This window comes from Filicampus tigris, chromosome 3 (assembly GCF_054856515.1).
Source record: "Filicampus tigris isolate MCC_2025a chromosome 3, RoL_Ftig_1.0, whole genome shotgun sequence".
NCBI lineage: Eukaryota > Metazoa > Chordata > Actinopteri > Syngnathiformes > Syngnathidae > Filicampus > Filicampus tigris.
The window spans coordinates 29,215,396-29,242,596 of record NC_141219.1 but is presented as its reverse complement, the minus strand read 5'-3'; the positions used below and the strand labels follow the sequence as shown (position 1 = coordinate 29,242,596).

The following is a 27,201-nucleotide window of genomic DNA, read 5'->3' as shown; positions in this document are numbered from 1 at the left end:
TGACACGGATGTTCACATTTTGCCATTTGAAGAACTTGAAGAACAGCAGGCCCACTAGTTGAAACGGGGCATTCTGATAAATATTGCTTTTGTGGAATAAGTGTTAATCCAATCGCTTTAAGCCATCTCTGGGGGCGGCCATGTTGTCTTCTGTCAACTGAAAATGACATCACAACTGCTCACAACGACCGATCACGGCTGACCTGTTTTCTGAATCGGAGCCGCGATTGGTCATTGTGAGCAGTTGTGATGTCATTTTCAGGCGACAGAAGACAAAATGGCCGCCCCCAGAGATGGCTTAAAGCGATTGGATTAACACTTATTCCACAAAAGCAATATTTCTCAGAATGCCCCGTTTCAACTAGTGGGCTTGCATAGAACATATTCTTGAAAAAAATATGTTTGCGTTGACTTCCACTTTAAGCATTATTTTGACAACCCATGTTGCATTTTACTGTGCGAAAGAATGTTTGCTCACTCATTTTGCAATTGTATGCTCAGGGATGTTCTTGCGAAAGGTGTTTTGGTGCCAGCAACACACTTCTTAGAGCTTTCTTAAACTAAGACATACCAATTGCTGGTGAATGAGGCGGTATGTTTCCAACAAATTAGTGTAATAGTACGACAACTTTATTTTTTTTATGATTGCATCCTATAGTCATTATATTCACATGCATATTTTAACACACTGTGAGACAATACATATACAACTTCCAGCTAAGCGATTCGTGGTTGTGTAGTGCAGTCAAGCTATTAACAACAATCACTGAAGAAAAAAAAGAAAACGTTTGCCATAAGGCAGACTGCATAATAGACTGCTGACTTTTTCATTTGGAAAAAAAAAGTAATAATGACAGTCAGGGTGTGTGTAGAAGATTGTTGTTTTATTGTGGCTCTCCTTTACAACTATAAGCCTGTCTAAGAATGATGGACAGATGTGCCTATAGACCATGCTCTGCCACTGTGCGATAATCCAACAGGGAGCTGTAGTGACCACACTAAATGCACTTCAAATACACACTCACATACAATATGGCCAATACACACACGCGCGCACGCACGATTTATGTCTCTCCCGTCTATTTTCCTACTTTCTAGTAAATTATCAATCACATTTTATTGATATAGCACTTTTCATACATAAAAATGCAACTCAAAGTGCTTTAAAACATTCAAAGCAAAACATAGATAATTAGAAAAAAAAAAATTATATTATCCATTGTACAGCGAATGACTTGGTTTAAGTTAATGTGATGTGTATGTGTGTGTGGGGGGGCGTGTGTGGGGGGCTGGGGGTGCGCGTGTGTGTAAGAAGTTTTACACATCCATGAGCAAAGTGCAAAGTTATACAGCAGAGGTTACTTTGCTGCAAAAGGAACAATTTTGGCATGGATTAAGTATTCACTTCCAATTTGAAATCGCTTTGCTTTAGATAAAATGTGACCCAAGTTCCCCTTTGCAGAGAGGGGGACACAGTCACACTTTGCAGGGTTTTACATTAAAGCTTATGAAAAAAAAAAGGGAAATTCTGATGCAATGAGTGACTTGCAGTGGCTTAAAGTGAATATTGCTTAATGGAAGTCGTAGTTCAACTAAATTAGCCTTTGCCCACTGATAAGCACTCCATTACTTACAGTATTTACAGTATAAATTACCTTATTTGTCTATTGTAATTCAGAGATTCAAAATTAAATTTCAAATGGACATATGAAAGCAGGGATTTGTGGTGTTTAAATGAGAGTGGTTTACTTGAAAGAAGACCAAAAAGAAGACCAAAAAAAGATTTTTTTTTGTTCCCCTTTGTTCTCTGGTCTCTCTTTGCTCCCATGGCTACAGATCGCCTCCTATCCGAACACGAAGATGATTACACTCTCGATTCATCACCTATTGGTTGTCGTGTGGGCTATTACCTAAACCAAAGTCTAACTTTGAGTAAATCAGCACCAGTTGAATTTCAGTGCCTGAGTGGTTTTTGATGAATTGTTCAAGTAGCTCAATGGTAATGTGCCACTGTGGTGAAATCTTGCTTTGAGGATGCATGGTTTTTGATTGCTACAAAATGCTGGAGCCTAGACATGCTGCATATAGAAATAGGAACACAATTTCAAACAAACAAATGCCTTGACAGTCAAGTGAGGTTATCAGTCTTTCTGAATAATAATATGTTTAGACGTGCCATTACACATTAATAAACACTGTGACATTAATAAATGATGACTACACCCTAATCTATTAATTTATTCTAATGTTCCTCCTTTATCTCTCTGGTGCGTGTTATTTTTGGCTGCATGTGGCAGAGGAGAATAAAACTGTCAAAATCTCGTTGGCGAGATAACCACATTTTATTCACTCTGATGTCAACCTGTTTCTTTTCTCAGTCGGCATCACGGGCGAAATCAATTTCTTATGGACATTAGAACACCTTTATTACCATAGTTTACGGCAACATATTCTTTGCATGTTGCCATCGGTATGTGGTTCTTAGGTGGGGTTCAATTCTTGCATTTGTTGTCACCATCATGGAGCTATTGAGGCAAGAAGGACAGCATATTGGCGACAGCTAGCTCCTAGACAAGCCATCATGACCCAGGACAACATGAAGTCATGAGTGGCAAGAAAGCACAACCAAGTCCAGCCAAGTGCACACAACTCATTTGAATGTGCATTTCGTCATACAGTCGATGTATGTCGGTGTGCATGTGTAGCTTTCATGGTATATGAAGCCCCCCACCCAACCCCGACCACCCCCCGAGTTGCTTAGCAACACCAAGGATTTGTTTCACGCAGAAGCTGCTCACCCACATCCATCGCTTGTTCATTCACTTTTACTACATCTTCAACTCCTCTGTTGGGTACAACCAAGCAACCAAGCAATATCTCTGCACTTTGAGTAGCTGGGAGGTAGAAAAGCGCTATGCAAGTCAAAGCCCATTCAATATCACAATGCAAAAGAATATACAGTCAGGTACATAAATATTGGGACATTGACACAAGTCTATCTTTGTGACTCTAAACACAACCACAATGTGCCTCCCGCTGTTTACTCACTTTTTTCCTTTCTTTCACTTTCTAATACTTGGATGCAAGTCCTTTGCAGTCAACGACAGCCTGAAGTCTGGAATGCATAGGCATCATGCGAGAATGGATTTCAGGGTCATTTTATTCCGTTTTGCAGCAAGTGAAATGCATGTCCAATCGGATTTGGCTGACTTGGCAATTGTATGACATTCCACTTCTTTGCCTTAAAGTGAAGTCAACGCAAACATATTTTTTTCAAGAATATGTTCTATGCAAGCCCACTAGTGGAAACGGGCATTCTGATAAATATTGCTTTTGTGGAATAAGTGTTAATCCAATCGCTTTAAGCCATCTCTGGGGGCGGCCATTTTGTCTTCTGTCGACTGGAAATGACATCACAACTGCTCACAACGACCAATCGCGGCTCAGATTCAGAAAACAAGTCAGCTGTGATCGGTCGTTGTGAGAAGTTGTGATGTCATTTTCAGTCGACAGAAGACAAAATGGCCGCCCCCAGAGATGGCTAAAAACGAGTGCATTTTGCTACCTAACTTATGTTCCACAAACGCAAAATGAATCAGAACGGCGTGTTCCAACTAGTGGGCCTGCTGGGAACATATTCTTGAAAAATATATGTTTGGGTTGACTTCCGCTTTAACAAACTCTTTGGTTGCTTTCACAGTATGCTTTGGGTCGCCGGCACTGTGAAGCACCATCCAAAGAGTTCTAAAGCATTTGGCTGAATATGAGCAGATAATATCGCCCAAAACATTTCAGAATTCATCTTTCTGCTTTTGTCAGCAGTCATATCATCAAGAAATGTTTGAGAAGCAGTTCCATTGCCAGCCACACATTCCCACCTGGCCATGGAACAGCTGAGCAGCCAATTGTCCCAAAAGTAGGAGGCACTTAAAAAATACAAAACTCTTGGTCAGTCCACACACGTAGGTGTTATTTTTACATATTATTGACCAATCTAAAGTGTTAAAAATGGCTACCTCTCTTTCACAATGGAATGCTAATTTTTGAACATTTTGGGGGTTTCCTGAAAAGTGACTATTTTGGAGGTACAAGGTTTTGGTAATATACAAATTGTTGAGTGTTGTCAAAAGTATTGCTACTTTGAAAAGTATCAATACTTAATACAATACTATGTAATTGGTATCGATACTATGGCGCACGAGCCCGCAGCGTCCACCTCACGCATTCTGCAAGCAGCGCAGCCTACCCGGCAGACATTCTCCGGCCGTCAGGAAAGCCCTCACTGTGACTCCACTAGAAGTTCCACATTTTACTGCTACTAAGTATGGCCAGTGCAGCAGCGGCAGGAAGGCCAAACCGGCCAGTCTTGTTCATGTTAATAAAAATGTTATTTTTGATACCTTTTTAAAGTATTTGTCAGTTTTTTATCCCTGCTGTATCGAAAAGTGTCGAGTATTGAATATTTTACTGGGCATCAATACCGAGTTTGAAATTTTAGTATTGTGACAACCCTAATTCCCACATCATTCACCTGATTTTGATGTAAATCCCATTAAATTAAATCTGCGGTTAAAGCACATTTTATGTATTTCATTTCAAATCCACTGTGGTGATGTTCAGAGCCAAAAAGAGGATGTGTCAATGTCCCCCATATTTATGGCCCTGACTACCACTCCCATATCATCAAGTGAAGCATGGTAGCGCGCTATAAAAAAGAACCTATAGAATCTACCCAACAAATGTACAATAACAATTTGCAGCCATTTTAATTGGGTAAATGTATATCATACAGTATATTTTGGGAAAAGAGTACGCACATTCAAAAGCTCTGAAATACAGCTATTGAGTAAAGTTAACCCCACCTTCATTACATTCAACAACTAAATTACTCTTTAAAATGGAGGTCAACATAGTCATGATTTTTAGTACTACTAATAATACTCGTACTACTATCAATATTTATTACTCAAAATTAAATAGTATGAATAAAATGGTGAATGGGCTTTTACTCATGACCCTTTGAGGTATTCTACGCTACTTGACAGTCTTCTCATTCACCTACTGATGACACTGAATCGGAAGAAACTGGGTAATCAGTACCTTGCTTAAGGGCACTACAACATGGTTACGAGGGCAGAGGATTGAACCCGCAACTTTCGGGTTGGTGCCCTGCGACTGGCTGGCGACCAGTCCGGGGTGTAGTCTGTCTTTCGCCCATTGTCAGCTGGGATAGGCTCCAGCACCTCCCCGCACCTCCTCCTGTACAGGATAAGCGGCTTGGATGACATGACATGACTTTCGGGTTGGGAGTTGATCACTCGACCACCTGAGCCAGGCGGCGCTGATGGGCTGATGTGCTGCGTGATAGCACATGTGCATATTGCAGTAAATATACAAATGCAACCAGAAATGTATATCATTTATTTTTCAAATATTTACCCCAAATATATTATTTTAAATTATGCAATTAAAGTGGCTGTGAATTATTACCCTACATTTACCCACATTGTTTTTCAAAATGTGGGTATTTTCCTATATTATTTGTGATCTAAAATGGGTAGTGTAGGTGTAAGTTACACTTGATCGTATGATTACTTTGCTGCCTAAATTAGTCAGGCACATGCTACATGATTTTCATGGCTTCTATTTAGCACTCTCCAAAAGTGTTTGTTCCAGTGTGGTCGTGCCAGGCTGCTGTCTTCCAGACATCAGTGATAACCCAAACTCACGTGCCTGTGTGGTAATGTTGATTCACAAACATATCCCCAGACACACCTGTGAGGGATTTCGTCGCTTGCTGCAAGGTCAATATTTATTTCATAATTTACACAACCTTTTTCACTTGACTTTTTTGTTTCCAATAAAAATAAAAACAATGAGCTTCTATAGAACCATGACATCCATGCCAAGTGGCAATTTTTAGACTGTGGAAATGTGTTTTTACTGGTTGGTGTATTAGATTATCCAGTAAAGTGCAAATTTCTCTGTAATACATGCGTTACGTGAAACTAAAAAAATGTTGAAACCATCGAAATGAAACAGCTGTGCGGAGGGAGTCTTCATTTATTTGTGCTTTCGGTTAAAGATTTTGCCATTGCTTTGTGGTCACTTGTATTGGACTTTTTGTTGAATAATCTTTGGCCAAATTCAGTTCAAAGTTTTATATTGAGGATGCTTGTGCTGTTTATCATCAATCCTTTCATTGAAAAAAATGAGAACCTCTGAATAAAGAAGGCAAAGTGATGAAAATCGAAATTTTCTCAGCCCCCCACATATTGGTCAAACCCCTCTAAAATCCTGGCGTCGTGCCTGGCTTAGCCTTCTTCCCTAAATGTGAGAAGTGTCAGTTGTTACTTGAGGTGAATTATTTCTAGTCAAGACAGAACATTTCGTTTAGTAAACTGATTTAAAAAAAACTGATGTGGTGGAAAGTAAGAACTGGTTAACATGATCGTGGGGACTGACCAATTAATTGACTTTTCTGCTGCTTGGATAAATAACACAGCTATGCTCTTTTGTCGGTGAAATATATAGTAGGCTGTAGCGCTGGCATTAGCTAGCAGACTAGCCATTAAGTATTACTCAATTAATCAAAAGCAACCCATGCATCCATCGAATACAATGGATATAAAAATCTACACACCCATGTTCAAATGCTACAATCACACCGCATTACTTCAGTTGTTTATTTTTTACTTCCCCTCTTCAAAAGATTGCTTTTTTTTCAATAGTTTTACAAATTATAGGTCACATTAATTGAGTAAAAAGTTTTGAAATTATGTGTATTGGTCTTATTTATTATTATCACGAAAACTTGTGACATTTGAACAGAGGTGTGTATTTTATCTACGTTATAGCATTTCTACTCACCTGGGTCACAACCAAATATTTTCTAAATACTTGAATTTTTTTGAATTTACAAGAAATTGTGTTCTCTAAAACCAATTATGGAGGTTTCAGGTTTGGTTTCCAAGACTGTCCTTTTAGAAGCGGCTTATCTACCGGAATCACCTGCACATTCTTTTTTACACCTTTTTTTAAGGAAATGGGTTCAAATAAGACGATTATGATGAAACTAGGCTTTTCTGATGGCACAAACACAAACGTTTTTGTCATCATTTTGGAGTTCTACCACTTGGAAGTATCCTGCCTGGCCCTGTTTACAAACATTAGAAGGTCGCTACTGGGTACTTTGCATAACGTTTGCATTTATGCAATATTTCTTGTAACTTTACATTATTTTCTACTCATACACACAGTGTGTGATTTTAGCCATGCATTCCACGCCTACGTTGCCAGTTCCAATACAGCATGACTTAATGTACGGTTTTTTTTTGTAGTGTGGATGTGTGTATGCGTGTGTATGCGTGTGTATGCGTGTGTGTGTTGAGAGAGAGAGAGAGAGAGAGGCGGGGCAAGTTAACTCATGCTTGCGTTAGTATACGGGGAGCGCATGTTAGTCTTTGGGGCGGTGCAGACTCTCCAAGCAGGCGGTTGGAGAGCAAAGTGCGAGCGGGATCATGGGTGCTGCCCGCCGTTACTCCTCTGCGCATTTTCGCTCTCCATGGTTCTGAGAGGGCAACCGGACCAGGGGAAATTTTAATAAAAAGTACCAGGACATGCTCGAACTGCGAGTCTAGCAGACAAGGGGTCACAATGAAGTCCATCATCAATGCCTTAAAAAAAGAAGGTAGGACGTTTTAGCACTTTGTGTACGTAAATCAGCGTAGGCGATAGAGAACTTTTTCTTCGTCTTTAAAGTTAGGCATCTTACACATCGCTGTGTGCTCAAGTGTCGGTCAATATGCTCGTCATTTTTTTGTAATATTTCTATTGGAATGTAAGTATGTCGCTGCCTTATTTAGGTTACAGTGCTTGAAAAATACGCTAATTGACTTTTTTTTTCTCGGACGAGAGAGAGCGAGACATTGGAGCAGGTTTTTCTTTTTGGTGGGGCGTTAAAGAAATTGAACTCCGAAGAATAAACACACACACACACACACACACACACACACACAGCCAACATGATGATGTTGTGTTCCCCTCAGCCAAACGGAATCCAATCAGCCCACCCATCTGTCAGAGTGTGAATGTGAAAGCGTGTTGCTGCTTTCACCTGCCGCTGTTGTCTCAATGACCGCGCGGCACGGGGCTGCATTTGGAAGAGGGAAAACGCTGTCAAGAATGTGGATTGTGTTCAACACCAAAGTGACAGGTTTTAAATTACAGCCCAATATTAACCACATTAGGTGTTCTTTGAAACATCATAACAACCACTGTAGGATGAATGTATTAATCACCATGGTCCAATATGTGTCAGTAAAAGGTAGATTTGTATTTGGTTTAATAGAAGACTGTAAATTACCCATTGGTGAGAATGTTTGGCTTTACAGACCTGATCAAAATCTTAAGACGAGTTGAAAATTTGATAGAATTGACCTTTTACACATTTGGATCTTACTGAGGTTTTAAATAGAGCTACAAATATTCAAAAGCAAGAAGGGTGTGTGTGATAAAAAGCACATTGAAAAGTAATTTATTGAAAACAACAATCAAATCGAAATAGACGTTTATCAGCTGACCAATAGTTTAAGATTAGCGCTAAAAAAAGAACAAAAAAAAATCCCCAAACCAGAATCCCAAAAAATTTGCAGTAGGACTCAGTAATTGGTAGTTCCACCGTTCTTGTGAATCACTTCAAAAATTCGTTTGGGCATGCTTGACGCAAGTGTTTCCAGGAAGCTAAAGGGAACATTGCTCCAAGTGGTGATGGCTTCACGAACACCATCAACTGTCTAGAACTGATGGCCATTTTCATAAATTTCCCTCCCCAAATGTGCTCTATGGGATTTAAATCAGGGGAACATGCAGGATGGTCCAAAAGAGTGATGTTATTCTGGAGGAGTCTTTCGTCAAGTGAGCATTGTGAACTGCAGCGTTGTCCTGTTGAAAACCCCACCAGTAGTTACCCCACAGACGAGGCCCCTCAGTCATGAGGGATGCCCGCTGCAACATCTTCACGTAACCAGTCGCCGTTTCACGACCCTGCGCCACTTGAAGCTCCAGTGTTCCACTGAATGAAAAAGCACCCCAGATCAGATATTGTAGCTCTACTTCCTACCTCATTAAGATCCAAATGTGCAAAATTCAAATGTTAGCATTTTTTCAACTGGTCTTAAGATTTTGATTGACAAATGACCATTCCAGGGCGCACCCCACACCTCACAGTCAGGTGGGATAGGCTCCACTTTCCAGTTTGAAAAGCCCAATGGCCATTAAGGACCCAGAAAAGGATAATAAGTCAAGCTGGATGGATGGATGCCTTCAAGCTGTCGTACAATTGCAATAATACATTCAACAAATGCAGTAACTTGTAAAAGATAGTTTATGTCATGTATAAACCATGACTGTAGGTCATGAAGTAAAATGGATGTTTTCATTTCAGATAGCTAGCTCTCTCTTACACTATATCGTTGGCATTGGGCCAAAGTCAAAATTTGGTAACGTTCATATTTTTTCAAAAGCCTATACTATTGTATTGGTCAATCCACGTGGAGGAGTTACTTTTACAAATTATTGACCAATCTAAAATGTTGACATTTTTTTACCCCCTTTTGATGTTGCTTTGTTAATTGTTGCGCAATCATGCCGTTGTTGGGGTTTCCTGAAAAGCGACTTGATTTTGGCCGTACAGTACATTGCAAATCAGCCGGTGTTAAAAGTTCAGGGGCAGTGTTAAAAAGAAAAATGTTGGTGTTGCATTAACACCATTCAGTAATAAAATCACCTGTGCAATGTAGAATTTAACACTGATACGTTGTTAAAATAGAGTGTCACTAAGGCTGTGCGATATGGCCAAAATGTCATATTTCGATATTTTTGCACGATATCTCGATAACAATACGATAATGATACAATGGAAGGAAACCCAAGCATTTATGTATTTATTTATTTATTTGTTTTCATTTTGTTTAAATGAACTATCCTAGCCTGGATCGCATTTCGAGAATTCACAAAAAGATACCTGCCTCTCATTGACTTGGTGTTTTATTTTTTATTTTTTGGTAACTTACTCTGTAAACTCTATTAGTAAGTATTGTCTCATCTCATGCACTTTTCACAGATAACGCTTATGAAATGTTTTACAGGACAGGTGCAAAATGCAAGTTGTAGGAGTTGAAAACCTAACACAACAAATGCAAAAATCAGTGTAAAGTGGACAGCAGGACAACAAAAGTTGATAAAACTCCCACAGACTGTAGGATACAAAGCAATAAGACGGTTCACAAAATATAAAGAAGTATGACTTATACAAAAGCTGGCTTCAATATAAAGTGTTAATACCCTTTGAACAATCTGTAATTTTATTTTTTTGGGGGGGGGTGTTATTGATTTATTGTGCATGCATATGACATAACTGGATTTAGCTAGCTTTTTTGGCATATGTACAAAATAGACTTGGGCTGGACTAAATTGTGTTTGGTAATGGACACTATAGGTCAGGCATACCTGCATGAATTACTGCTCAGAAAGTGACATATGTAGTACTCACTCATACAGTATTTGTTTTTGAGAGTAATAACAAATTGATGTAAAAATCTAGCAAAAGAAGTGTAAATATATATATTTTTTACTATTATTAGTTCCTCTACTCACGTTCAAGCACCAGAGCAGCAAGCTGGTTCAATAGGAAGGCACCTCTCCAGCTGCGAGTCCCACTTTTCAGACTTGGGGCTGTCGTGGGACTTGGCCGACCTCCCTTCTTCAAGCCAGATTCTTATAGACTGAGCTACCACCTTCCCAACAAATGAGTTTCCATTGTTATACCAGAATATGGAGAGATGAACAATAACATGTCCAGGCTACTTGAAATTGCTCTTTTTCCTAGATTTATGTTAACAAGGCTGTATAATATTAGGGGTGTCAAAATAATACATTGATCAATTAATTAGAGTCACAGTTAACTACTTTTTTTTAAAAATCACGTTTATCTAATTTTTAATCTCTAACCTTTCTGCTTCTGTATGATGATGAGATCCGTTTAGACGCGTGGGGCTTGTGCTTGAGTTGTTGGGGGTGTAAAAAACAATGGTCGGTGTCACACCCTGAAGTGGATATTGATTGGCTGTCATTGTGTTTGGCATAACCTGATAGGCTCCTATTGTAGGTGGCAGGGCAAGTTCAGTAGCAGAGAGAAGACGTGAAAATGGAGGAGCATGTGAGAGTTGTTGGTACGATGAATGGTGGTAGCAACAAAGACGCTTATGTAGCGAGGCATTGCAAAGCTTATTGCCAAACTAAACTTGCGAACAACCCGCGTATGAGCAATTCTGCGACCGACAGGCTGACGACTGTTCTTGAAAAGCGACTAGCAATGAACTGCATAGGACGGGTTTACGGGACATGGAGGCATGTATTCTGATTAGATAGGATGCGAATCACCAATCGGAATGAAAATGCTCCATATAAACTAGGGATGGACCGATTATTGGCCGGGCCGATTATCGGGGCCGATATTTGTCATTTTGGCGATTATCGAAATCTGCCTTTTTTATTTTTAGGCCGATAAATTAAAAATGCTTTATTCATGCTTGCTGCAGCGTGCTTCTCTCTCTGTGTTTGCTGCACGACTGGCCCTGCGTGCACAGGCAGATTGACCCGCCCAAAGCACCATCTGATTGGTTCCTTGTGCAGTGCGTGACAGCCGTAAAGCCGCGTGTTTTCGCTCTGCTCTCTCTCTCTCTCTGTCTCCTGGACGAGCCAGGCACATACACGATGGGAGTCGGCGAGTGAGAAGGCAATGCAATAGACTTCGCCGAAATTTTAGTAAATGTCAGTCTACTATAACTCACTTGTAACATTACTCTGAGCCGTTGTATGTCATATAAACACAAGGGGCAGTTCTGCTCGCTACAGTAAGCTGCCTTGTGGCTCAAGCTAACCACTCCCCCAATGTCACAACAGTTAAGTTGCTTTGTGAATGACATGACTCCTGCGAGAAGTTGCTGACAATATTGGGAAATGGTGATAAAAGTAAGACGTGAGTGCCAGAGTGCGCGTGTGTGTGTAATCCACGTAATGAAAAGCTAAACTCAACTTTATTTATAGAGCTCTTTAAAACAAACAAGTGCTCTACATGGTACAAAAATTGACGGCAAAGTACCGCATGTGAAAGTCCGGTCTTGGAAACATGCTTATTTTTCTGGCTAGTAGCCGCGTTGAGGATTCACTTTTATGTTTTTGAACTTTAAAACAAAGATGTGTGAAAGATAAACCTTTCAGTTATAATAGATTTTTAGAAAACTATTTACTGTAAGGAGATGTTTGTTAGACATGCAGCTGAGCCTGGGAGCTCCCTGCACTTTTTGTGACACTTAAAACAAAGTTGTCTATTTTTTAAGATCTAGTAAATCACTAAAGTTGTTTAATAAACATGGGCTTAAAGGAATTTAAACTAAGTCAAGTGTTGGAGTTTTTATTTTTCATAATTTTGACACCATTTGACCCCTTTTTTCTACAAATAAATAAATAAATATCGGCTTCAAATATCGGTTATCAGCCGCCTTGACTCCTAATAATCGGTATCGTCCCTGAGAAAAGCATATCGTCTATCCCTAATATAAACACCCAAATCAGAATAAAAAGGCCAAATCCGAATGGAATTTAATTTGGATTCACAGGGTTGGTATATTCCTTTTGCCAATCCGAATGAGCGTCATGTAAACAGTTCAATTGGAATGGCCATGCTGCGTCCGGTCTGTCTTGACACAAATGCGTAGTGATGTCATTGTATACGCACTGGCAGCGTCTTACCAGAGCTCGTCTGCGACGCGAGAACTTGTTTTAAAGTACTGCTAACTTGATTTTAATCAAGATGCTGCTTTAATAAAAGTGTTAAAACAATCACGAATTGGCCGGCATGGCTCAGTGGTAGAGTGGTCGTTTCCCAATCCGGAGGTTGTGGATTCGATCCCCGGCTATTGTGACCATGTCACAATATGTGAACCCCCAGTTGCTCCTGATGCAATGCGTCATCTGTAGGTAGATGAGTTACAGTGTGAAGCACTTTGAGAACCAAAGGTAGAAAAGCGCTATACAAGTGACAGCCCATTTACCATTTACAAATACTGCGCTAAATAGCTGAATGAACTACAGCGTGATAGATCACGTGATGTTTACGTCGATCTCCGGGTGTAACACAGCTGTGACACAGCTGATCTGATTAAAGGGGTGGAGCAAGTAAACAGTCGATTGGAATAGGCCACGTCACATGTAAACAGGTGACCAGAAGTCTTCGTTCGGAATGATCTCAATCCGAATGACAAAAAAGTTTCCATGTAAACCCGGCTATAGTTGAAGACAAGGGATTAATTGAGGTGTTGCAAACAGCAGGGTACTCCGGTTTCCTCCCACATTCCAAAAACTTGCATGGTAGGTTGATTGAAAATTAAAAACACTCTAAATTGCCCCTAGGTGTGGATGTTTGTTTGTCTCTGTGTGCTCTGCGATTGGCTGGCAACCAATTCAGGGTGTTGACTGAATGCTGGGATAGGCTCCAGCACTCCCCGCGACCCTTTTGAGGAAAAGCGGTATAGATAATGGATGGATGGATATATATACTTTAAAATTTTATTAATCAAAGGCAGTTATTTCCCACCATAGAGTCGAAAAATTTAACAATATCCCCAACACAATGGGTTCTATTTTGGTATACTGGCGCCCGTGCGCTTGGTTAAAAAACGGACGTAACTTCATTTTCGTGTCAGCGCAAGTCTATTCTAGCGTGTTTGGGGCCATGATGCACCTGTTCGGGCTTCCCAACTCACGAGGCAGACTCACCACCAACGCATCTGCTAATTTGGTGACAGAAAGTAGTCCGCGCTCTGTGTAAAAAATGGTTGCATCTTCATTTTCGTGCCGGGGCAATGGTCGAGTAAAGCGTGTTTTTGTGAATTTGGTAGACGCGCTATGCCTGGGTGTTTCTGCTGCGTCCCCCAGCGCATCTTGCAATTTGGTGACAAAGAGTTGACCAAATGTTAGGCTGGCTAAAAGATGGTTTATTTTGTATTTTTTTTTGTTTAAAAGGCTGTATTTTATTGAGGTACAGGCGATCTCCAATTGCCCATGTCACACATGACTCCAGTGAGTCTAATTTCTCTTTCTGGGTTAGGGTTAGCACGGCATACTCGGCGTGCGCTTCGCACCGCTACTTTTAATGCAAATGCAATTGAGGAATGCAGCGAGGATTGGCCGGGAAAACACTACGTTCCATCCTACAGTGGCGCACAAAGGCGCAAATGCCTCATTGCACCCAATTCTACCAACACGCAAAGTCTAGCAAAATACCAAAAGAAAGAAAACTCCGCCCATGTGCACAGTTAGGCTAGGTTCACACCGTAAGTCTTAATGCTCAATTCGGATTTATTACAAAAAAAATCTGTTTTTTTTGTGTTAGCGTTATTAATGCAACCTCTGTCTTGTCTGCTGTATGAACACACGCATCACCGAGGTGACCTGCATGCGCAGAAGAGACGGTCGACGTCACTCCTGACGTCGTGTTTGCCGAAGTAAATGTGGTCCAACGTGTCGGGGCATTTATACAGTGAAACAATTAGGTAGGAGGTAGAAATAAATACAGTATTTTGGGGAAATTACGAGGCGAGGCTTTTCTATCTCATTTCATGGAGACATCACTAACGACGTCACGTCATAACCGCGTGTAAAAAATGAATCAATCTGAGCCGTGGCTGAATTACTACCGTGGCTGAATTACTACAATCGCCATAAATGTCCATTTTATTCTTTATGTTTCAAGTGGGACTAAATTAAAGTAAAATATAAAGTCAATAATGTTACTCAAAACAACTTTGCAGATTTGATCCCCTTACCATCTGCCTGCCATCTGCCTGTGCGAATATATGTAACCTGGCCATTCAGACCGCCGTCACATTGGAAAAGATCGGATCCGTATCCGATCGAGGACCACATATGAAAGCGACCCAGGTCGGATTTGAAAAAATCGGAATTGAGCCATTCAGACTGTCATAAAAAAAATCTGATACGGGACACATATTGGCAAAAAAATCAGATCCGGGTCGCATTTGCCTGCGGTGTGAACCTAGCCTTAGACTGTGCTTTGCACTAGAAATGTGCCCGTAATGAAACTAGGGCCCTCCATAGTTAAAGAGCCTCATTACATCTTAAATTTACCAGCTATGGTTGCAAATTTAGCATTTTCCATTTAAAATAATTATTGGCCTGAATCAATTAATCCTCGATTTGAAAATAAAAGTAACTTAAGCTCAGACTAAGTTATTATTTTACATAAACGGTAAAATTGTAAAGTTAATATGAAATGAATTACATTTTGGAAGTAACGTACCCAACCCTGATAATAATAACTAAATCTGCTGGACTATTGCATGATTATCCACAAAGTCATTACAAATTCACCTTTCACAGTGCCCTTCACCAAATACTTTTTGACTCGCAAAGGCTACCATATTCAGGCACATGCAGACTTGCACACAGCTTGTCACAAAAGCTTGTCGGCTTATAAAACTACAAACTGATCTACATGTGAGTAAGCAGGTTAGTCACAACTTGTAGTATCAGCGCTGCATGCATTATATGATTTCTTATCTGGCCAGTGTCGTTATGTTATAATATTGTTAATCGATAATAATAATAACATTGTATGAGATCTTGAAATTGAAAATGAAATAACATAAATATAATTTATCAATTGATCATTGTATTCCATGTTTGTATTTTTGAATATTTCAATATTTAAAATGTGAATTTTACCTATTTGGACCCAGGTTGGGGAACTAAAACCAGCTCCACAAGGGAAGCTGTAGGACTCACACGGATAGAGTGGTGGCGCCACAATGTGCTAGCTCCTGAGACATTAGCACCTCTTCCCTTCATCAACACGTCTGTTGTATACAGAGAGATAAAGGCCTTAGTTTCTGCTGTGGAAATGTGATAATGACTCAGTGAATCCCCCCTTTAGGTTCTCTCAGTTAGGAAAACGAAGAGCGCGAACTTCACCACAGCAAACCACAGACAGCGTTTGCTGGCTGCGATTGTACTAATCAGCTCGTTATCATGTGCTCCTTATCGAAATGGCTTCAGGCTGTCTTCTGCGCTCTCTGCATGCACCGCTGCAGTTGCAAGGAGCACAAGTGACGGCTCGTCATTTCACAGTGTAACGAAAGGAAGTGTCCGTGGGGAAATCATGGCCTCCCTCCATTACTGGCTCAGTTTGACACCATAGCACAGGCACCATAGGCCGGCCGGTGGAATACAACTCTGCTCACGGTAGTTCAGAAAATCATGCTAATGTTGGTTGGAGAGAACGCAGAATGGAGCGTGTAGTCATGGAACCTGCTCAGTTTAATACGGCTCTTTCTCTCTTTGTGTTACTGGGCAGATGACATTAATGTCTTGTATTGGTTTTCCATCAAAGATTTAAATTAAGATGTATCGATTAAGAAACCTCGGCAAAATGTGTGTAATAGGACAGGAAGGGAATTAGCCAGGTCGATAGATGGATAGATACAATGTGTATGGACAGTCTGCTTTCGCAAATTTTCCAAGACTCGTAAAACAACCACAAATAGGAAGGATCATTTAAAATTGATGTCAACAACAGCTAAACTGTTAGTATCCACTCTGTATCTCAGCGAGGGTTCTTTAAGTAGTTATGTTATACTGTCTGGCCTGTATACTTTCATTTCAGTCTGTCCATCCATCTTTAGAAAACTATCAAGGAGATTTTTCACAGATTTAGCACAGTTCTTTAAAGGGGAAGTCAACCGAAACACATTTGTTCAATGTTCTTTCCAGGCCCACTAGTTGAAACAAGGCATTCTGATAAATATTGCATTTGTGGAATATGAGAAATCCACCCGTTCTGTCGACTGAAAATGACATCACAGTTGCTCAGTTAATGACCAATCATGGCTCAGTTTCAGAAAACTGGTGAGCTGTGATTGGTCGTTACCTAAGCCCTGAGCAACTGTGATGTCATTTTCAGTCGACACAAGTAACAAGTGACAAAATGGCCGCCCCCAGCAATAGCAATAGCTAAAAACGGGTGGATTAACTCCTATGCCACAAATGCAAAGTTGTAAGAATGCATTGTTTCAACTAGTGGGCTTGCATAGAACATATTCTTGAAACAAATATGTTTGGGTTGACTTCCTCTTTAAAATTTGCATGGGCATGACAGAGTTCGTTTAGCCTTACATTTATCCATTGTTTAAATGTCTCTAGTGAAGCTCCTCAGACTTTGAGACGCACTTGCAAAGACAGTTGCTTGAAGACCTTAAGATCCGGAAAAGTTAGAATTACTTTTGGGAGAATTATTCAAAGAGTGAACATTTATTTTCTTCAGTGTAGCATTTTTTTTAGTTACTACAAGTTTCACTTTCCTCATATTTTATTCATATTCTATTCAATTTGTGGTCAATTATATTTCCTATTACATATGTGGATTTTAAAGCTATAGATGTTTTTTTTTCTTTGGAGAAAGACTATCTTTGCGTATTATTTTACTAGGATCCCAATTAGTGGGTGCTAAATTGCGTGTTCACTCACTCCAACAGATTACGTGCGCTGTGGGCAACAAGTGTAACAGTTGTGGCGACTGCCATATTTAAAGGAGAGTTTGTGCTTCAAGAAGCTTTGAAGGCTTTCACCATAAAACATTTGGGAGAGCACCACAATAGGTAATTAGAGGAATAAATTGATCGCTCCCTTAATTTTGGGGACGCCTGGAACCACATTTTTTGTCGGATTTAACTTGTGTGTGTGGGAACTGGATGCATGTGACCATCCTGCCTAATATTGCATTTCAAACTTGGGACAGCACACTTATAAAACTGCTCTGGTAGAAGCCAACATCAAGCATCACGGTGCGCAGAAATGACCCAGATGAAAGAAAATACGCATTTGTTCCGAGCTCTACATTTGCATTGCCAAATAGACGATATGCCGTGATTATTTTTGTCTCTGTTTTCGGGTTTCAAAAATGTTTCCACGAGCTGCAAAGTTCTCTCCACTGCCTCTCAGTGGCACTGCCTCTTGTCTTGCATGCTGCTTTTGCACTTGCCTTTCAGATGCTGTATTTAAAGATGCAAAATCAGCTATCGCAATTATCTGTCCACAAAACTCACAAAATAAACTATGTGGCAACTTTGCATGATTGGTAGACGCAATCCTGGGTGCGTTGGTTATCTTCCACATCTGTTTGTGTGAGCAATGAAGTTTGCACCCGCTTTTCCACGCACAAACCCTTAAGAAATCAGGACTTCAGTGTTCTTCAATGTTCATCAAAGTCTGCAATTAAATTACCATGAAGGATCTCCAAGATTGAGTTGTTGGCCAGAGGTGGGCGGAACAAGATAGATGGTTGTCAAGAATTCCCCCAACAGTTTGCACTTGAGTGTTATCAGTGATGGAGGGAAATTAGAAAGTAGAGGTTTGTGTTTTTTTTTTTTTAGGGAATACATTATGGCTGTCAGAGAGGGGAACAAGTTGTAAATTGAATTCACTGGAGAGATGACCTGAGATTATGTTTTTGTTGTTGTTGTTTTTTAGACAGAAAAAGAAAGCCTTGAGCTTTGTGGGACACCAGTTTTAAGGATTATATTCGTAAAATGTCCATAAATTAGAGCTGCTTGAAGCAGTTACAGGCCTTTCAGCCACTCTCAACCATAGTTTTTTTTGCCCTTAAAACAGAGCTTTTGGAAAAAATCTGATCAGTGGCAAAACTTTCCAGAACTCTCCCTTGAGTGTTTATGGGTAGACAGTAAAAACAGATTTTTTTTTTTTTTTTTTTTTTTTTTTTAAGGTGCAACATTCATACAAAGGGGAAGTCAACCCAAACATATTTTATTCCTGAATATGTTCTATGTAGGCGGCACGGTGGTCGACTGGTTAGCACGTCCGCCTCACAGTTCAGAGGTCGTGGGTTTGATTCCTGCCCCGGCCTTCCTGTGTGGAGTTTGCATGTTCTCGTGCCTGCGTGGGTTTTCTCCGGGCACTCCAGTTTTCCTCCCACATTCCTAAAACATGCATGGTAGGTTAATTGATTACTCTAAATTGCCCCTAGGTGTGATTGTGAGTGTGGTTGTTTATTTGTCTCTGTATGCCCTGCGATCGGCTGGCAACCAGTTCAGGGCGTACACCGCCTACTGCCCAATGACAGCTGGTATAGGCTCCAGCACCCCGTGACCCTTGTGAGGATAAGCGGTATAGATAATGAATGGATGGATGGATGTTCTATGTAGGCCCACTAGTTGAGACAAGGCATCCTGATTAATTTTGCGTTTGGGATGAGTTCCCCTTTAAAAGCGTGACTTTTACACGCAATGATGATTTGAAAAATAGATTCATTTATATTGTTCCCTGATGTGTGTACAGCTGATAATGTTGCCTTTTCAGGCCTCCGATTGGTTGTGTTTCCATACGGACGGTTTTCAGAGAGTTTTTTTTCAAACCAAGTTGTTTGTGTATGTACGTCTTACTGTTTATTTATTTCTTTTACCCTGAAGCGTGAATTAAAATATATGTTACGGCATGGCCTAGAAAGTTGTCCTACAGTTGTCCACAAGAGCATTGGTAAGGGGTCACAAAGCCTGTCAGCATTTGCTTGACAACCATTTATTTGCCCTTAGGTATTGCTAAACAGTACGTCTCCTTTACATAGAATCGATCGGGTCACTCAACTGACGTCTTCTCTCCGTTACTCCCCTGCAGTGCCTTTCCGTGAGGCTCCAGCATACTCCAAACGACGCCAGGGTCCATCATCTGGCAACAATAGTGGAAACAGCCAATCCCCCGCATCTTTATCAGCTCCACGGGTCCTGCTGCGCTCCAACAGTGACAACAACCTAACGGTCAGTCAGTACCAGCAGCACGGTTCACCCAGCAACTGGGGACCCCATCTTCAGCAACACCCAAACAGGGCCCCCCAGCAGGGTCACTCGCAGCCTGGCTCCTCAGCTTTACATCGCAGCCTGTCACCTCAGCTGCTTCAGCAGATGCCCAGCGGCAGCCCAAATGGCAATGTGGTGGTTCGGACCATGGGAAGGGGGTCAAGGAGCCGGTCACCATCCCTCAGCCGGCTGGGGGAGGAGGCCCGACGGGCTATATCCTCACAGCGCCAACCCAGGTGAGCGTCTTCAACTCAGCAACTTCATGTTGTCGCTGTATAGCTTGTTATAGTAGTTTTTGAATTTCTGTTCAAGAGTCTAATTTAAGATGACTATTCAGGTATTGACAAATATTTGTCAATATTTTGCTGCTATCATATAGTACATCTCTGTAGCCGAACAAATCTTGATCTAGCCGGGGATCATCACACAATGACACATAATTGTCACCGGCGGGGTGATTACGGCGGACATCAAAGTGCGGAGTGGTGACGTCAAACACCACACGTGCTGGACGACACCGTTCCGACATCGGTGCTACAATAACCTGTCAGATGGGTCAATAATGTGGCCCAGTCTGAACAGGGTCGGATCCCAATTGAACACTTGCTAAAAACTGTGGACAATCAGTCCTAAAAATAGGATTTGAGGAGGAATCTGATTGGAATCAGATATGCCTGCAGTCTGAACGCAGCCATAATGTTATGCAATTGTGAAAGTGTGTAGTTGTGATAAATAGTCACAAAGAACACTGTCCAGTTTTCTACAAATAGCGGCACTAGCAATACTAAACTAGCATTAGCACTGCAAACAAGCCAATGTCAGCCATTGCTGCATGCTTACATTGGTAGCATGACTTATTCGTTATACAGTTTTGCTTTAACACAAAATGTATCTGTTTGAGAGTTCAATTTTTGCAATGTACAATTATTTATTAAGAAAAAAGAAAAATTAACAAATGTATACCTGTCGAGCAGAAGCGCTGCTAATTCTGCGTTGCTTCGCTTCTTCCTCTCAGCTTCATGACGTCCCTTCACTCTGCTTCTGTTTGCTACGCTTCCCCAGTTGTTAGCAAACGAGGGATTGGCATTTGTTTTGTTTTCCTAAGGTGGATTCCAAAACAGTTATTAAAGCTCCTGAAGCTGAAGCCAACAGGTCAACACACTATGCAAGAATGCACGGCAAATGATTGACCTCTTGCCATGTCTTCTGTCTCTGATAGGTTGATCTTCCTCAGGGGCAGAGGTTTCTTTAAGAACTCGAGTGAAGTCAAGTCAAATTAATTTATATAGCCCTTAATCACAGGAAAGTCTCAAAGGGCTTCACATATGCACCAGCTCATATACACAACATCCCCTGATCGTAACCCCCAGGAGGGCAAGGAAAAACTCAAAAAAAAACATCTGGGGAAAAGTGAGAAACCTTGAGAAGGGACCACAGATGGGGGAATCCCCCTTTCAGGATGATCAGGCTGCAATGGAGGCCGAGTGGGCAACATTGAACGCACATTATAGTACTATACAGTGTTTGTTAAAGTGATGTGAAAGTTAATCAAATTAAGTCCTGCAGGAAGATGACATCGGTGAAATGAGAAGGGGCCCAATGGTCGTCAATCTAGAAATCTCCATAGCAGCGCCTCCGAGGTTGTGGTCAGCCTCCAATCTTGTAGCAGTCAGTTGCTGTTGGATCGAAACAGCAACCTCCAATTCGGTCGTCATCACCTAATTCCCAAGCCTGGGAAAAGGGGGCAGAAAAAGAATAGAGGCGGCAGTAAAGAGGCCAAAACAAACAGTTCAACTCAATGCAGAATCGTACAAATAAGTCTTAAGTCGTGTTTTAAACATTTCTACTGAGGTAGTGCCTCTAATATCCGCGGGTAGGGCATTCCAAAGCATCGGTGCCCGAATAGAAAACGCTCTGGAGCCTGCAAACTTCTTCTTGGCTCTAAGGATCACTAAAAGGCCGGAACTTTGTGACCGAAGGTTTCGGCTCGAAACATATGGCATCACTAAGTTGACGAGATAGGAAGGTGTAAGCCATGCAGTATTTTGTAGGCAAGTAGCAAAACCTTGAAATCGCATCTCAAGTGGACTGGGAGCCATACAAGTTGGCTAATATCGGAGTAATATTATAGTACTTTCTCGTCCTTGTCAAGAGTCTTGCTGCGGCATTTTGGACTAACTGCAGACTTTTAATACTAGACATGGGAAGACCAGAGAGCAAAATGTTACAATAATCGAGGCGAGACGTAACAAACGCGTGGATTAAAATTTCTGCATCACTATTCGACAGAACTGGACGAATTTTAGCAATATTACGGAGATGGAAAACTGCGGTTCTAGTAATATTCGTAATGTGCATTTGAAAAGACAGAGTTGGGTCGAGTATAACACCAAGATTTTTTGTTGAATCACTTTGGGTAATAGTACATTTATCGAGCCTCAGAGTAGTGTTCATAAACAGGTGCCGCTGACGAGCAGGGCCAATAATTAACATCTCGGTTTTATCGGAGTTGAAAAGCAAAAAATTGAGAGACATTCATTGTTTAATCTCGGCAAGGCACGCCTCTAAATTACAGCAATTAGCCGGGTTTGTTATCTCGAGCGGCATATATAATTGGGTATCGTCGGCATGACAATGAAAACTAATTATATTTACGTATAATATCACCAAGCGGAAGCATGTAGATGCTAAACAATAGGGGTCCTAGTACGGATCCCTGCGGGACTCCACATGTAACTTTACAAAACTCAGAAGTCGCATTGCCATGAATTACACGGTGCGTCCTTTCTGAGAGGTAAGAATTAAACCAAGAAAGTGCTGAACGTGAGACACCAACACATCCTCCAAGAACTATAAAACAAATAAACTGATAACTGCAGTTCCGGAGAGTCGACGGATCTGCTCTTTCAGAAATTTGGACAGGAGTAATGGCAGAGAAATAAGGACTAACCAAAACATAATTAAATCATGTCATGTCATGTCATCTTCCAAACCGCTTATCCTATATAGGGTCGCGGGGAGTTGCTGGAGCCTATCCCAGCCGTCAATGGGCGAAGGCAGACTACACCCCGAACTGGTCGCCAGCCAGTCGCAGGGCACACATAGACACTGTCACTGAGCGGGAATCGATCCCACGCTGCCCGCACACAACTCAGGCGTGTGTACCACTACACTATCAGCGGACATATAATTAAATCAATTAAAAGTATATAAAGTATATATATATATATATATATATATATATATATATATATATATATATATATATATATATATATATATATATATATATATATATATATATATATATATATATATATATATATATATATATATATATATATATATATAGTTGTTTTTTTTTGTTGTTTTTTTTTGGGACAACATTTTTAATATAATACATACTAAATAGTCGTAAGACAGTATACAGCTATTTCAGCCATGGTCAGATTTAAAAAAGGTAACACTTTTTTGTTACTTTGGTCAACTAATCTTTAAAGTATTACATTTAAAAAAGTAAGAGGTGAGAAGAGAACTCCAACTGTGTCCTCATAGCACATCGGAGCTCAGTGACATACAACATTTCCTCCTTTCGAAACAGTAACGAGTGAATGTTATACGGTACCGTTTCTTATGTGTCATCACCTCCACCTGATTTGTTTGTGTCCGTCCACAATCTGTGTCATGAGCGAGAGCATGTGATCAGCGGAGGATTAAAGTGTGACGGGTGTTTATCTTGGAGCGATGTAACTGTCAATCCCGATTAAGACACATGCTCACTGCCCTCTTCCTCTGCCTCCTCCTCCTTGGCAGATGGACTCATTTGGAAGCACTGTGCAGAACTGACACTACCCACTCTCTGCACAAAGTCAAAGAATGGAGGGAGATGTGCTGTATATTTTAGAGACGCTGTGAAAGTACAGCAGCAACATAACGATGAGGAGTAGGCTTTTGATGATGGTTGAATAAAAGAAAAGAATAAAGAGTTTACAGTCATGCTGAAGCGGAATGAAAGAAGGGCCAGAGAAACGGAGGAGGACGGCTGTCTCACAAAACATCACTATCATGTCGGATGACACGCTTCAGCAAAATCTTCGGGGGTGTTGATAAAGTGATGTGGTTGTTGACAGAGGGGCTACAAGTCTCAACTAGCAGCTATTCAAATTCAATCAAGTTTTGCTTCAGCTCAGCATTTTTTGTTTCCACTTTTGCGTTATTTACACCTTCTGGTGGAATTCATTCGTTCAAGACACCTTGGAAAGGACAAGCTTGCAGATGTAAGCAGCTGAAATTTGTTTCCGTCACAGGTGTCTGTCTCATACATGGAGAAAAATTTCCAATAGGGATTCAAAGTATATACTTCTACACATGTTAAAAAGGAAATCAACCCAAAAACGTTTTTTTTTCAAGAATAGGCAGGCCCACTAGTTGAAACACAGCATTCTGATTAATAATGTGTTTGTGGAATATGACTTGAGCAGCAAAATCCACCCATTTTTAGACAACTCAGGGGGCGGCCATTTTATGACTTCTGTTGACTGAAAATTACATCACAACTACTCATCACAAGGGCAATGACATCACAAGGGCTCAAGTAACGAACAATCACGGCCTAGCTTCAGAAAACAGGTCAGGCGTGATTGGTCATTACCTGAGCCCTCAGCACTTGTGATGTCATTTTCAGTTGACAGAAGTGACAAAATGGCCGCCCCCAGAGATGGCTAAAAACGGGTGGATTAACTCTTATTCCACAAACGATATATATCTCAAAATGCCTTGTTTCAACTAGTGGGCTTGCATAGAACATATTCTTGAAAAAATATGTTTGGGTTGACTTCCACTTTAAGAAGCCAGCTTGGGTGGCCAGAGCATCGATTGTACCCCAGATACTTCACCTGTACCTCCCTGGTGAGGTCTTTCAGGCATGTCCAACCAGTAGGAAGCCTCCAGAAATACCGAGTATATGCTGAGGGGACTTGGTCTCACAGCTTGCCTGGGAACACCTCAGGTTTACGCTTGTGGAACTGGAGCAGTAGGCTGAGGACAGGCTGACTTGAACGTCGCTACTTTGGCTGCTGCCACCCAGATAACCAATGGATGGATGGAGGGATCATACCTGAATATTGCGTGTTTGAGCACATACAGTAATGTTTCTTTCCTTCCTTTCCTTTCAGAAGAATTGCACATTTGGCTGCACATTTAGAAATGGTTATCCATGTGCATATGTGCATATCCATATGTTCCATCTGTCGATTTTAAAGCAGAAACAGTGTTATACAGTTTGGTACTCTGTTGTACCGTGTCTCAAGTATAGAATATTTTCTATTTTCTTATTGTAATTCAACAGCCTGTTTTAACCACACATGAACAATATTGTAAGATTGTTGAGGATAGGCTACTGTTCAACCCACCAGCCACGCACAATTTGTAAAGATTATTTACAATGGTCAGAGTTTTGAAACATCTGAAACTACCTCAATGAATCGGGGACAGAGGTTTTCCATGCCGTTGCTGTCAAAGGAAAAACATCCACCCCCAAGTTGTTTCCTTTCCTTTTCATCCAAACTATTAAGAAAAGTAACTTTTTTCAGATAAATTGAAAGGACAAAAATGAAATGTTTGTCTTTTTGTTTACATGACAACCGTGAACCTTCCATGCTTGTCCGCCCAGCCGTCTTTGAACGCCTTCCAGTTTTCTTATATTCACCCTTCGTCCCATCGTACCCGCACACCCTCTTAATCAATCATTCACCCACACGCTCTGTGGCATCCCCGTGCGCCCAGTTGGCGTTTGCTAGTTGCAGAGCACACATACACGTGAGCCCACACTTCACACAAACATACAGTATACACTCACACGGACACACACGTGCACTGTCGCAGCTGTCAGTCACCCCTGCAGTGTCATGGCAACAGTTTCCGGATGAGATGTGGTGAGAAAGAATATATTGTGGTGCCGAAGGAAAGGAGCCGCAGGAGGTGTATCACAGAAGACTTTACTGAACATCACTTGGGCAAAACAGGACGAAAGACTAACTAAACAAAAGTTGCAACCCGAGTAACAACTCGTCCCCCAACACATCCCTCAACCTTTAGTTCCGTGGGGGAATTATGCCAGCAAACACCACACAGGCCCCCCCAGAATTCACCCATAGTCAAAATCCTACAGCCAATGTGGAACGACAACCCGACCACGGAAGGTGCCGACAGGGCGCCGCAGGGAATCCCGGCAGAGTCCGGAGAAGCGGGGCGGGGAGGCCGGCCTCGGCGAGGAGGTCGAGCCAGCACCAAAGGCCGGGAAATGTCCACATGAGCCGGCTTAACCCTGTCTACCGAGACGGTCTCAGGCTTACCCCCCAAATCAATGACGAGGTCCTTATCACCATGTTGCAGGACCCTGAATGGCCCGTCATATGGGGGGCGCAGTGGGCCGCGGTGTGCGCCCTGGCGGACGAAAACAAAATCCGCTGAGCGCATCACGGGTGGAAGAGGGAAAACATGAGGGCCGTGTTGCAAAGTGGGAACTGGAGCGAACGTGCCGAAAGTCTCCAGCAGGGAGGAGCGTTGCTCAACTGGCGACCACGGTCTTGTGGCGTCCAGAATGAACTTCCCAGGCACCCGGAGGACCTGGCCATAAACGAGCTCGGCTGAAGAGGACTGTAGGTCCTCCTTGTAGGCACATGTTTGGCCGAGCATGACCCAAGGGACGAAGTTCCATGTGTATCGTCGGCCGCCGAAACAGCCCTCGTGCCATAAGAGCGGATGGGGGTGTCGTTTGCGGAAGACAAGGGTGGGTCATGTGTCCCGTCGGCAACGTCGCTTGCCGTGGCAGGCAGTACAGTCCACGTAGCACCAGTGTCACAGAGGAACCTTAGGCCAGAAAGGGTGCCTTTGACAAACCACAGCCGTTTTTTCACACCTGCGCCCACGGCTGCTATTGGGCGCAGGTTTATGCGTTTCCCGCAGCGCCAAAACTGCAAGGGGGGCACCTCTTTGCCTTGGTACCGAAGCGGGCATGAAAATAGCACATGCCCTGGGTGTCATGGCTGTCAGTGGTAGCGGATCTCTTGCTCACCCGTGGCCCATTGTCCGGCGGGATGTAGCTGCGCATCGGGGCCAGCACGTCGGGAGCGAAATGCTGGGTAGAGAGGAAGAAGCGGTCCATCTCCTTTGCTAGAGCACGGGGTTCGGTGATCGTTGTGTTGGCAAGTGCAGTCCGAAAATGTGGTGGCATGTGGCGGAGAAGCAGTTCAAT

General features: G+C 41.8%; 1 protein-coding gene across 2 annotated transcripts in view; it reads left to right on the top strand.

Moving 5' to 3' along the window:
* LOC147150553 (SH3 and multiple ankyrin repeat domains protein 2-like) overlaps positions 1–27,201 on the top strand; it is a 239,698-nt gene that overhangs the window by 102,256 nt on the left and 110,241 nt on the right. The window contains exons 1-2 of one of the 2 annotated variants that reach the window (XM_086024821.1): positions 7,487–7,690; positions 19,768–20,182. In XM_086024821.1, coding sequence (XP_085880947.1) covers positions 7,657–7,690; positions 19,768–20,182 — 449 coding nt within the window. In that variant the 5' untranslated portion in view covers positions 7,487–7,656. Of the gene's footprint in view, positions 1–7,486; positions 7,691–19,767; positions 20,183–27,201 lie in introns of those variants that run through there. The other variant, XM_086024819.1, reaches the window with a different exon arrangement.